At 40.5% G+C, this 13,742-nt stretch overlaps 1 protein-coding gene across 1 annotated transcript in view; it reads left to right on the top strand.

The window, feature by feature from the left end:
• The window catches only part of LOC108666876 (syntaxin-1A), a gene marked incomplete in the record, with an annotated part of 42,100 nt that overhangs the window by 10,822 nt on the left and 17,536 nt on the right, over positions 1-13,742 (top strand). The window contains 5 exon segments of the mRNA XM_018153815.2: positions 4,598-4,687; positions 11,225-11,324; positions 12,021-12,095; positions 12,947-13,129; positions 13,675-13,742. Of these exon segments, the coding sequence (XP_018009304.1) occupies positions 4,598-4,687; positions 11,225-11,324; positions 12,021-12,095; positions 12,947-13,129; positions 13,675-13,742 (516 nt within the window).

The raw sequence follows: 13,742 nt of genomic DNA, 5'->3' as shown, positions 1-13,742 counted from the left end.
GTCATTGAATAATTAAATACCCGACTTGAATTCGTGTAGCAAAAAAAGTTTCATCTACTAGTTTAATCGCGATGTTAACCTTTGTGGGACTTTTTATTATAGGTATATAAATTATATCTAAATTCGGTACGATTATATATATCGTTTGAAAATTCTTCAATCTGACAAGGGTATTTTTAAATGAGATTTTTTACATATATCACTTAGTTCTAATGTAATTATCACTTAATCACTAATAATATAATAAATTTCCATGCGCTTTCGTGCATATAGGATTATCGTACAGACATTATGAAGTTTACGAGGCTAAAATATTATGCACGCAGAGCCTGCATTGTTCCTGTCCCGCCCTGCGATGTTTACGTCAGCTTACAACTTCCCCATTTTTCTGGGCCCTTTAACGACCGCCACAAACTAAAAAAAAAATAAAATTTATCTTCCCTCGGACTCCCAGGAAGCCGCTGTAATTTACTCAAAAGTTTTTGTACACAGGAACAGTATATAGTGGCCGCCCGTGAACCTTTCAAATTCCAAGGTTTTTTTATTTCTAAGATTTCTTCGTTTGGGACGATCGTAAATAAGCTAGTGGCGTCAAGTGAAGCTATAATACCAAATGTGCGCCGATTGATAAGAATCTCCAAGAAATCGCATCTAAATATATTAGAAAATTTCTTCGGAGTGTAGGTACTGTTTTATTAGAGAATCCAACTCCTGGGCTGTTCTGTAGTTCTATAGAAGTAACTTGAGCGACTATGGGTCCGGAACAGGTTGTTATCTACGAACGTCCAAACCGAAAAAACTTCAGAAATAATAGCGAAACATGTCCACTCAAATTAAAGTTTACCGGCTTCATTAATCCCTAAAAATATTCTACTAGGTCTTCTTCGCCTCTGTATTTCAGAATCGCATTTCAGGACCCAATATACCAAATGTATCCGCAAATTAGCGGTGTAGCCACGGGCAGTCCTCTCGGCCCAACAATCGCTGAATTTTACATGTGAACTCGGAAACTGGTGCTGTAGATGCACTGTTCAAGCCTGAGCTTTAATTTAATGCTTTTGCCTGAGCTTTTTAGCGCATTTTCTTATTTATGGAAAAAATGCACTATTGTTTTTAATGTTGACATCTTCGTCGTCGTTCGGGACGCCCTAGTTTAAATAAGTTAATTCTACCATCCAATACCAATAAGACTATTGCGGTTACTTGAACTAGTTTTGATTGTACGGCCCCAGCTTAGTTCAGTTTGTAAATTTAAAATTTTACACAGTCATTCACTCTTCTGACATGCATTCACAACTCCAAATACAATCACAATGGCCAAAATACAATGTTTCATGGCTTTACTTGATTGGTCGTGAATGACTTCTGTTTTTTTAGATGAACATCATAGTTTATAAATTAAAATTTCTTTAGTTCGCTGCACAATTTCTTATTTGTTAATCTGTTAGTTTATTTGTTAATCTGTAACCGTTCTTCCTTGTCGTTTTTTAACTTTTAATTAAGGCGGTAAGTAATAATGTCGGTTGAGTTACTCACTTCCGCTTGCGTATATCTGCTACGCACTGTTTAAGGGCCACGATATTGACGTACGAATGCATGGCAAGCGTTTGTTCTGCGCCCGCATTTACGCACTGATTTGATATACGCGCCGGATCTGCAGTCTAAGAGAAGATAAGTCGTCAATGAGAAGATAAATAGTCAAGGAGAAGATACATCGTCAAAAAGAAGATAAATGGTCAAAGAGAACTTAGAAGATAAATAGTCAAAGAGAATATAAATATCAGAGAGGTGCCACTAACGCTTCTACATGCGTGCCATTCTCGCTAATGCGTGCGCGCTGTTGGATCAAGCAGCGGGGCGCTCATAATTCGACACTGAGAGAAATGAGTGAGATTTCGTCCACATACCGAAGTGCCCTCGTCCTCGTGTATGTAATCTTGACTCGGTTTAGCCCGGCAGAAGCGCGTATCAGTGCTATGTTTGCTCTCTTCTCGCGCTGTCTGTGAAACTCATTATTTGAACAATATGAACCTACGATTTTTCCGAGCGAAGGCTATTCGTTGCTTACCGTGGCCATTCATTTTAACGTTTTCCTTTTATTCCATCTTAACCTACAATAAAACTAATTTTAATGTTATTAACCCAGTTACAGAATGTTAACACCCTCCGCGAATGTTGCTATTACATATGGTTATTTTCTTCTTGTTTTCGGTTCTTCTCACTGTCCGTGTAAAGCTACAGTCTCCCATACATAACTACAGCTGTAACAACGCTGCGATTGCTGTACTGATACATCTCACGCTATCGGAGAAGTTTTGATCAAGATCTCACAGCCGTACAGAGTTTTTATTTATTTAAGCAATGCTGAATGTGTTGAATACGCGCTACGAAGGTGCAGCTGTATAACGCGCTACGAAGGTGCAGCTGTATAACGCGCTACGAAGGTGCAGCTGTATAACGCGCTACGAAGGTGCAGCTGTATAACGCGCTACGAAGGTTCAGCTGTATAACGCGCTACGAAGGTGCAGCTGTATAACGCGCTACGAAGGTGCTGCTGTATAACGCTACGAAGGTGCAGCTGTAAGCGCCTGGTCGATGCAGGAGCTGCGGTCGATGTATCGCTGCACTGGTGCCTTACTTGACCTCAGCTGCTGCGTGACTGTCCCTCTGTTCTTACCCTCTGTTCTTACCCTCTGTTCTTAGCCTCTGTTCTTAGCCTCTGTTCTTACCCTCTGTTCTTACTGCCATTAACATCTGTTATTACCCTCTGTTCTTACCCTCTGTTCTTATTGCCATTAACATCTGTTCTTACCCTCTGTTCTTAACCTCTGTTCTCTCCCTCTGTTCTTACCCTCTGTTCCTACTGCCATTAACATCTGTTCTTACCCTCTGTTCTTACTGCCATTAACATCTGTTCTTACCCTCTGTTCTTACTGCCATTAACATCTGTTTTTACCCTCTGTTCTTACCCTCTGTTCTTACTCTCTGTTCCTACCCTCTCTTATTACCCTCTTTTCATACTCTCTGTTGTTACCCTCTTTTTTTACCCTCTGTTCTTAACCTCTGTTCTCACCCTCTGTTCTTTCCCTCTGTTCTTACCCTCTGTTTTTACCTCTGTTCTTACCTCTGTTTTTACTCTGTTTTTACCCTTTGTTCGTACTCTGTTTTTATCCTCTGTTCGTGCCCTCTGTTCTCACCCACTGTATTTATCCTCTATTCTTACCCTTTATTTTACCCTCTGTTCTTACTCTCTGTCTGTACCCTCTGTTCTCACCCTCTATTTTACCCTATTTTCTTACCCTCTGTCCATATCCTCTGTTCTCACCCTCTGTTCCTACAATCTGTTCTCACCCTCTGTATTTACTCTCTCTTTTTACCCTCTGTTCTTACCCTCGGTATAAGAGACCGTACAGGCACCAGTATTCGTATGTACAGGCACCATGACGTCGTTTGTTCATTACATCGGTCAGTTTAATAAATGACACGAGACCATTAATTTATTATTGCACATTGAGCAGGAGCATTTTGTGGCTAGCCGTGATAATTTAGCAATTGAGTAGCTTGAGAGGAAGATGCTCATATGACAGCTTACTTCTTCTTACCACGAAACTTGCTTTTGTTGACACAATGAGAGCGATTTTGTAATAAACTGGCCTCTGTAAACTTGTAAACATTTTCAATGCTATTTCTACCAAAGATTCTTGTAAATATAGTTACTGCTTGTAATAGATTGGCCACGGTAAACTTGTAAACATTTTCAATGCTATTTCTACCAAAGATTCTTGTAAATATAGTTACTGCTTGTAATAGATTGGCCACAGTAAACTTGTAAACATTTTCAATGCTATTTCTACCAAAGATTCTTGTGAATATAGTTACTGCCTATTGACCGCACGAGCGCTGTTTATTTCCGATGAACACCGGCGTCATACACTGGAGATTCTACATGCAATGGATGAAACTGTATTCAACCGCAGGAAATAGATTTTGGATGTACGATAACTAGTCCTATTATTGTTACTGTCAAAATAATGAACGAAATATATTTTTTAATGTTATCATGATTGTGATGCGCTCAGTTGTGTACTTCGATGCACCATCAGGGCCAACTGTGTGATGCTAAGATGTGCGCACGCAACTTTATTGCCTTCATGTTTTATTCAGAACCTGAACATGAGACGACTCAGGGGGCTAAGATGCACTGCGAACCTCACGAAAATCAATGAATTTCCATAATAAACAGGCGTCTTATATCATTACTCACGTGTCATGTCACGATGATGATAGCAGGATATGGCTCTATTCTTAACCCTAGTGTATGAAAAAAGGAAGAAATATTTCCTAATATTTAATAATATTAGGAAATAATTTTGTGTGTAATAATATACGAAACAAATATTGTTGGGAAATCTTAACAAAATCGTGAAAAATATTAACCCAACTGTGAGAAAATAACGACCCGACTGTGAGGATAGTAACCCATCTGTGAGGAAATATTTAGGGGAAATATTCAATCCCTGTATGACTAAATATTGCAAGAAACCATTACCCTCAGTTTGAGTTAATATTGTGCTAAAATCTTGTCATTTTTTTACAGGCCCAGAACGACGATGACGACATGGGGCCTGATGACGTCACCGTCAACGTTGAAGGAAACGTCGGCTACATGGACGACTTCTTCAACGAGGTGAGTTCTTGTTGGGTCTCTTGTAGGGGCCATATATAGTACTGTCTGCCCTTACGTCAGTAGATGCGTGTACGTAACTTGTCAGCGGGGGCCGTATATACTGTCATATGTAGATACGCCAATCACTGACGACTTCTCAAGCTCAACCCACCAATTATACACGGAAAATCAACCGCTACGGGTAGTTGGGCCGCTACGTGTACTTAACCGCTACGTGTACTTAACCGCTACGTTTACTTAACAGCTACGTGTACTGGGGCCGCTACGTGTACTTAGGTCGTGTACTTAACCGCTACTTGTATTTGGGCCGCTACGCTTACTCAGGCCGCTACATTTCCTTAAGCTGCTATGTGTACATAGGCAGCTACGTGTACTTAGGCCGCTTCGCATACTTAAGCCGCAATGTGTACTTAGGCCGCTACGCACTTAGGCCGCTTCGCGTACTTAAGCCGCTATGGTACATAGGCCGCTGCGTGTACTTAGGCCGCTATGTATACATTGGCCGCTACGTGTACTTAGGCCGCTTCACATACTTAAGCCGCTGGCTATGTGTACTTAGGCCGCTACGTGTACTCGTCTCAATATCGTGTCTAGAGCAATAACTTGTCTCTAGAAATGACTGGTCTGGAGCAATAACTTGTCTCTAGAAATATCGTGTCTAGAGCAATAACTTGTCTCTAGAAATGACTGGTCTAGAGCAATAACTTGTCGCTAGAAGTATCGTGTCTACAGCAATAACTTGTCTCTAGAAATATCGTTCTAGAGCAATAACTTGTCTCTAGAAATATCGTTCTAGAGCAATTAACTTGTCTCTAGAAGTATCGTATCTAGAGCAATAACTTGTCTCTAGAAGTATCGTATCTAGAGCAAAAACTTATTAAAATCACTTGACTGCTTAAATCGCAAGTTTATCAAAAATTTAAAAGCAAAGAAAATAGCCAGAAAATTCACCATTTCTTAAAAAGGAAAACGTTTCGGAGACCAGCTCCATCATCAGTTCAAAACCTAAAACACAGGTACAAATAATTAGCAATAAATTCACATTGATGCATAAATCGTCAAATGAGAAACAAACAAGAATGAAGCAAACACGGGCACAAATCTATCTATTTACAATTTCGAGGGGATATGAACTATTAGCGGCATTTAAAATAGGCTTTTGTTTAAAAATATAAAGGGACTCTAGAATTCGCAAGTCGGAAACACCGGTCGTGGAGGCTAAAATTCGAAAATCACTATCGGACACTGGCACGTTGCACTGCTCGGCATGGACGCGTACTGCTGAATGAGGGGGATGCGCGAGCAGGTTTCCTGTTCTAAAACTCCTTCCTTTATGCTCCGCCAGCCTAGTATAAAAGTTGCGAGATGTCATACCGACATACGCAGATGCGCATAGCGCACAACTATATTGATAAACTAGGGATCTAGAGCAAAAACTTGTCTATAGAAGTATCGTATCCAGAGCCTAGCAGTTACTTGTCTCTAGATCCCCTATGGCCTCATGGCGCGCGTGGGCGACAATCTCATTGCAGGAACTCGCGTCATGAAGTCTGGGTTCGTTAGCTCCACCGAAATAGCCTTTGCACGCTTATTTTTTGCTCCTAAAGTAGGAATTTTGTTTTTGGATCTTTTCTCCAATAATGGTAGCAACATTTTCTGAAACAATACTCCGTTCGAAACCGTATATTATGACCGTGCGAGACCGTATATATCATGTACCGGTATCATGTTTTTATAGAGAAAACTAAAAAGATGTTTTCGACAAATTATTTTTACTATTTATTATTATTATTATTATTATTAAAATAATTCAAAATGATTTTTATATCATATAAATAACCTCTCAACAGTATTTGAAAAGAAAAAGTTTTGGCTCGAGTTGTTATTTTTAATCTTCTGAGTCAAGTTCTTGTTCTCCAGGCAAATAACTTGAAATCAATGTTGATTACGAATTGAGACCGCGTTTAAAACCAGCTTGATAACGAGTTGATGTTGTTGAAAAACCAGTGTTTAATCAACGTTATTTCACCGTCATGTGTAATGGATGCGAACGAACCTTGAGCAGCAAATACCGGTAGAGGAGATGATGAGGCTGCATGGGCCGGGGATGCGTTGGTGTGTCGCCCGCGCTGTGGGGGGTTGTGGGGTCAAAGGTCAGGGCTGATGAGGTGACATACCTGCCTTTAAGTCGCCGCCGCGGCCTGTCTTTATGTCGCCAAAGTCTGCCTTTAAGTCGCCGCCACGGCCTGCCTTTAAGTCGCCGTCACGGCCTGCCTTTAAGTCGCCGTCACGGCTTGCCTTTAAGTCGCCGTCACGGCCTGCCTTTAAGTCGCCGTCACGGCCTGCCTTTAAGTCGCCGCCACGGCCTGCCTTTAAGTCGCCGTCACGGCCTGCCTTTAAGTCGCCGCCACGGCCTGCCTTTAAGTCGCCGTCACGGCCTGCCTTTAAGTTGCCGCCACGGCCTGCCCTTAAGTCGCCACGTCATGTGTCTCATCGCTCCGTTCACTCACAAAAATGAACGAGACATTGCATGTCCAGAAGCGATGCACTTCGTACTTGTGTGGGTCATCCTCACCCATTTTGGCCCGCCATAAGAGCGTATGAGTGCTACGTGCAGAAAGTGTCATGGCTTGTACAATGATCCATTGATTTTTTAGAGGTTTTCTATACGTAGACCGAACAGCACAGTGCACTGCATAGCACAGCACAGTACACTATATTCCTCAGTACAGTGAACAGCAATATAAAGCTCAGCTCAGTGGCACTATAATAACCACACAGTGCACTGCACTGCACTGCATTGCACTGCACTGCACTGCACTGCACTGCACTGCACTGTGGGTGCAGCCTCCGCGGCGCCGTGCACAGCGTGGGCCTTTAAAGGGGCCAGACACATCAGCCCCCTCTCCCCTCCATCTCCACCCCTTCCTACCCCCTCCTTCCTCTCCTTACCCTTCCGCCCCTCGTCCTGTCTCCCCACCTCTCCCCTCCACTCTTCCTCTCATCTTTCCACCCTTCAACTCTCCACCCCTCCATCTCTCTCCCCTCACTGTTTATCTTTCCCTCCTACCCACGGTGCACTGATACGCCCCTCCGCCCTCCCCTATGTGCACGTCACATCTTTTCATTCATTTGATCTCAATTTCCTCCTATCCTACATACCTACTGGCAATGGGTGATTCATGCCTTCTACACTCTGTATTCTGGTCCCTATATATTCGTCCCTGTATACTGGACCCTGTTACTGGTCCCTGTATACTGTGACGGACCACAGATAAGATGTGTGACGGGTGTCCACTTGATTACTCGTATCACGAGACAAGATAAGCATGAGTCACCGCCGATCTCTTATCTCCCTGACGAACTGTTGTGTTTGGCTGCGGCATTGTATTCTACTGATGGATGCATGCCGTATAAGTGAATGACGTTGAAATGACGTTGACTAGGATAATTAAATAACGTTTAAATAACGTTGATTAAGTGTTGATTTCATTGAAACTGCTTCATTTATACGACGTTATTTCAGCGTTTTATGCCTGGTGGTTTTATTTCTTTCCTCTATAAGCTGTGTATTGTATTGCTCTCCGCTCTCGACGCGGTGTAAATACAAGCTCTCTTTGTATTTACACGTGCAGAGAACTGAGTGGGGCTTTGTCCAAATACCGATGCACTTTTTTTGTCCTATTTTGTGTGGGTTTTGCAGACGCATTTTTTCCTGGCAAAATGGCGTATAAGTGCTACGTCCGCTCCCTGCTGGCGATTTTAGTAGGGAAGTGTGTCACTATTTGGACATTATGGCCTACTATTGAATGTTGAGTGTAGCTGTCAGGTACAGGAGAACGCTTGCTGTGCGCGCCACAATAGGTTACACTCCTAAATTTTCTTCACATGTATTGTTTCTGTCACTATTTACTATATTCACTATTTTATGTTGTCACTATTTACCTTAGTATATTCACTATTTTATGTTGTCACTATTTACTGTACTTGTTCACTATTTTATGTATTTAATATTTACTACCTATACGGTATTCAATATTTTATGCTGTCACTATTTACTATATTCAATATTTTAAGTTTACTTTTGTAAGTTTGGGATCTCAATTTACAAAAGTTCAATGCAATGTAGGATATGTGGCTCACGACCACGGATAAAATCCTAGCTCATCTTTCTACCTAACCTTCAACATGAATGCTTGCTTGGCAAGTTCTTGAATTTTTATAATTTTTATATTCAGTACCACCGGTATAAATGTATATTTTTTAACAGTGAAATCTCTCACAATAAAGTAAGCTTTTAACAACCAAAGCTGTAGGGAACAGGAGCAGAGTATTCCTCGCCTCTTCATTATATCAGTTTACCATGGAAAAGATGATGAGTCAGCTTTTCTTGTCGTGGTCTTCTGTTATGTATTTATTCAGTTATTTTGAGCAATCTTCATGCAGAGAAAAGAATGTGTCATATTGTCGAAATAATGGCACACATTCTTGCCCGTAGTATAAGCTGACATAGGTGGTTTTCACTTGATAAACTGGGTCAGGATGACACACACACAAGGGCGCAATGTGCATTTCTATTTGGACAAAATCCCGCTCATTTCTCTGAGTATTGCAACGCTATCCATACTCTGCTTGCTTTCGGAAAATAAAACTTTTTGATTGAATTTTTAGAAGAAAAATTAAAAAAAGAACCTACGGATTTTGCCTCCCAGGTTTACGTTACTCCAACTTGACCCACTTTATTCCTTGAGTGTTAGGGATGTAACAGTCCCAGGCCACGCTGGAGATTTTGAAATTTGTGTATTATGTCACTATAATTGAGTTGTACACTTCGATATCTTGATTTACGGTAAATTTACATGATGCTTGCTAAGATAACGAGAAATCTGCATATTATTTATTTTAATACCTACTCTATAAATGCGTTTTATTTCTGGTGCAAAGTACTGGCAATTAACATCATGCGAAACATAAATATATCGCTTGATGAACTTCTCAAGATATTACGTATTAAAATAGAATTTATAATAATAAAAGTACCTACTAATTATCTCTCGGCAAATTGCGGTTGATCGTTATCGCTCTGCTCTCCCTTGCCACGACCTGTTCTCTGTACTTCTCACTCATTCTACTCTCTTTGAAGCCCATATGCACTCTCTCTAGTATCCCGGCACTCTTTCTCCGTTGCTTTCTCTCTTTCTACTCTCTCTCAAGCCACAAAGACACTTCCCCTCTCGCCTCCCCCTTTCCTCATCTGCTCTCTCTCTGTCTCTGCTCTCTCAGTCTCTGCTCTCTCTGACCCTGAAAGCCTGGAAGCTGTCATGGCCGCTTCTCTCATCTCTCTCTGGCCGCTATTATTAGCCTGCGTTTGGTCACAAATATCCTGCTTGCGGCTGTCCTTTTGCAAACGCCGCATCGATGCGAGCGCACTCAAAAAAATTAATGCCTCATATTGTCCAAATGACGCTTCCCTCCATGCTGCGCGTAGCTTTGATGCACGCATATGCGGCGCCAAACTGTGTCAGGATGACCCATGTAGGGCGGAAAAGTGGAGTACTATTAGAGCAATTGGACAATGCATTTCAAGTAGCAAAGCTCAGGCAGTATAAATTTTGTATTTATGTTAAGCTAACCGAGATATAATTAATGATATATAATTACGTAATGTATAATTAATAAAGGGATAAAAATAATATATAATTTTAGCGGAAAGCTGTAGCCTGGGGTTCAGAATTTCAGGATATTACGGTGCTGCATTAATTGTGGTTTTAGGTAGAAGTTGATATTGTTTAATTTAAGAGAAAGTCTTATTATATGACGGACGAAATATGTTCGGCAACGAAATGCTTGACCACGCCGAGATTGAGCTCTCGACGCTGTTTTGCTATTAGCCTGAAAATGCCTACTTATGTTTCTTGTTGTTTCGATAACGATAACGTAGGTTTACGAGGGTAGTATAATTTTATTGCTATGATATTGTTTTTGTTACCTTCTCACAATGGGCATTTGGGTAATTAATTACATTGAAAATTGCGGTATGTAGTAGATTACGATCATGACGATTCTCACGTATTGTTTGCATTTCTTAGAAACGAAAGACTTTATTTTATTTCTATAGGTAGCCAAATTTTTACCCAGCCATAATTATTTGTCCGGTTCTGTCTAAAAAACATCTGGCTATGTTACGGTATCGCTCTGATTGTTCATTCATAAATATATGTAAATGTATTATTTACATGAACCTTGTTATGAACATCATCGGACGATGTTGCTTATGAAATATGTTATAATGTATTTACATGAACTATGTTATGAACATTATGAGGTACGTATTGTTAACTATGAGATAGTAAATACGGTATATTAACATGAATCTCGTGTCTGTATATACCTACATGAACCATTACTTCTACATCATCGGACGATGTTGATTATGAAACATGCTACCTAATGTATTTACACAACTATGTTATGAACATCATGAGGTGTTGTTGTCTTTGAAATATTAGACATATTAACATGAATCTCGTGTCTCAGGTGGAAGAGATAAGGGAGATGATCGAGAAGATACAGAGCAACGTGGAGGAGGTTAAAAAGAAGCACAGCGACATCCTCTCTGCGCCCCAACCTGATGAGAGTGAGATTACCTGCACTGCTTCACTGATCCTCTGTTGCACTGACATCCTGCTTCACTTACCGTACCTTCTATTTCACTTACCCTCTGTTTCACTTCCCTAAGTTTCACTTGCCCTCTGTTTCACTAACCCTCTGTTTCATTTGCCCTCTGTTTCACTAACCCTCTGTTTCATTTGCCCTCTGTTTCACTTCCCCTCTGTTTCACTAACACTCTGCTACTATTGCCTTCTGCTTCATTTACAACTGTTTCACTTCCTTCTATTTTCACTTCCCTCTTATCCTCTGTTTCACTTTCATGTGGCTCTTTCATTTCCCTCTAACTCTCTGTTTCACTTCTCTCTTCCCATCTGTTTCACTTCTTCCTATTTCGCTTTCCTTTTGCCCTCTGCTTAGCTTCTTTCAGTTTCACGTATCTCTTTCCCTCTGTTCCACTTCCCTCTTGCCCTCGTTGTTACTTCCCTCTTGCCCTCTGTTTCACTTCCCTCTTATTCTCAAGAGGGCAAGAGGGAAGGCTGAAGCTCTCGAGTTGATCATTAAATTGAATTTAATTGTGAGACAATTTGTTGAAATGTAGGCTAAATTGCTAACACTTCTAGCAATTCTTCTGAAACGAGTGTGTGTGTGTGTGTGTGGGTAAAAATTCATGATAATTTTTATTGTAATTGACGTTTAATGCTTAATGTCTTTGCTTGTGCAGAGACGAAGCAAGATCTCGACGATATGATGACTGATATTAAGAAGACGGCAAACAGAGTCAGAGCCAAGCTAAAAGGTGGGTCATGCTGAAATGTGGGTCATGCTAAAATGTGGGTCATGCTAAAATGTGGGTCATGCTAAAATGTGGGTCATGCTAAAAGGTGGGTCATGCTGAAATGTGGGTCATGCTAAAAGGTGGGTTACGCTAGCAAGCTAAAAGGTGGGTCATGCTAGCCAAGCTAAAAGGTGGGTCATGCTGAAATATGGGTCATGCTAAAAGGTGGGTCATGCTAAAAGGTGGGTCACGCTAGCAAGCTAAAAGGTGGGTCATGCTAGCCAAGCTAAAAGGTGGGTCATGCTGAAATGTGGGTCATGCTAGCCAAGCTAAAAGGTGGGTCACGCTAGCCAAGCTAAAAGGTGGGTCACGCTAACCAAGCTGATATCATGACAACGTGTAGCTGTATGTGAGTATGAATAAATCCTTTTTCACGAGCAAACATTATTAGAATGTTACAAATAACTAAGAAATAATTCAGACTAGTGAAAGCTCGTATGAAACTTCGTTTTAATACACGCCATATGTTAGTGAAAAATGATTATATGATATTTACCTACATATGATGTTCATGAAAAAATACCTAGTTTTAGCTCAGCATTGATAGTTGTACAATTATAGTAAAAAAATGATTATATGATACTTATTTCTGATGTTCATGAAAAAATAGTTCTAGCTCTGCATTGATAGTTGTAGTATTATAGTAAATGCTTCAATTAATTTAATTCAGCGCAGCAGTCATTGGTAAACATGATGATAATACAGGCGTGTTGTGAGCAGTGATCGTTAAATTTGATAATAACTATGAGGATTTGTGACAAATTGTGAGCAATAATATTAAATATGATAGTAATTATGAGATTTTTGAGCAGTGATCGAGCAGAGCATCGAGTCGGACGAGCACGTGAACAAAGCGAGCGCAGACCTGCGTATCAAGAAGACGCAGCACTCGACGCTGAGTCGCAAGTTCGTGGAGGTCATGACGGAGTATAACCGCACCCAGACCGACTACAGGGAGCGCTGCAAGGGCAGGATACAGCGGCAACTCGAGATAAGTCAGTGTACTGGGGGTGTAAGTCAGTGTACTGGTCGTATAAGTCAGAGTCTTGGTCGTACATATAAGTCAGTGTCTTGGTCGTATAGTCAGTGTCTTAGTTTTTCGATGTCTAATTTATACTGCATCGCAGTTATTCTATAGTTGACACTGAAGGATATCTAGTAAATACTTTTCATCCTGCTCCATCTCCATGCTTGTGGCAAGGAACTATGATGAACTTTTGCTATTTTCCTGTATTATGAATATTTTTTACTTCAATCAATAATAATTTATTAGCATTGCTAATGTAAATAATATATAAATATTATTTATTATAAATATTCCTATTTTTAGTTTGGTATTTATTAAGGTTATTTTGTTCGATTCTAAATCTAGTCCATTTATGTGGTTCATCATTGATTTTGTAATAAGTTAGTGTAAGGTTTATTTTTCATTATACCTATATTATATTTAAATGTAAATTTCTATATTGGTTAGCGAAGATAAAAGCTGTATTTTTATTAATGTAGAGGGTAAATTTGGTAATATTTAGTTGTGTTGCAGCGGGACGCAACACGACCAGCGACGAGCTGGAGGACATGCTGGAGCAGGGCAACCCTGCCGTCTTCACC

This window comes from Hyalella azteca, unplaced genomic scaffold (genome assembly GCF_000764305.2).
Source record: "Hyalella azteca isolate HAZT.00-mixed unplaced genomic scaffold, Hazt_2.0.2 contig6532, whole genome shotgun sequence".
NCBI classification, from domain to species: domain Eukaryota; kingdom Metazoa; phylum Arthropoda; class Malacostraca; order Amphipoda; family Hyalellidae; genus Hyalella; species Hyalella azteca.
The sequence above is the reverse complement of the archived record's forward strand: the minus strand, read 5'-3'. Positions and strand labels throughout refer to the sequence as shown.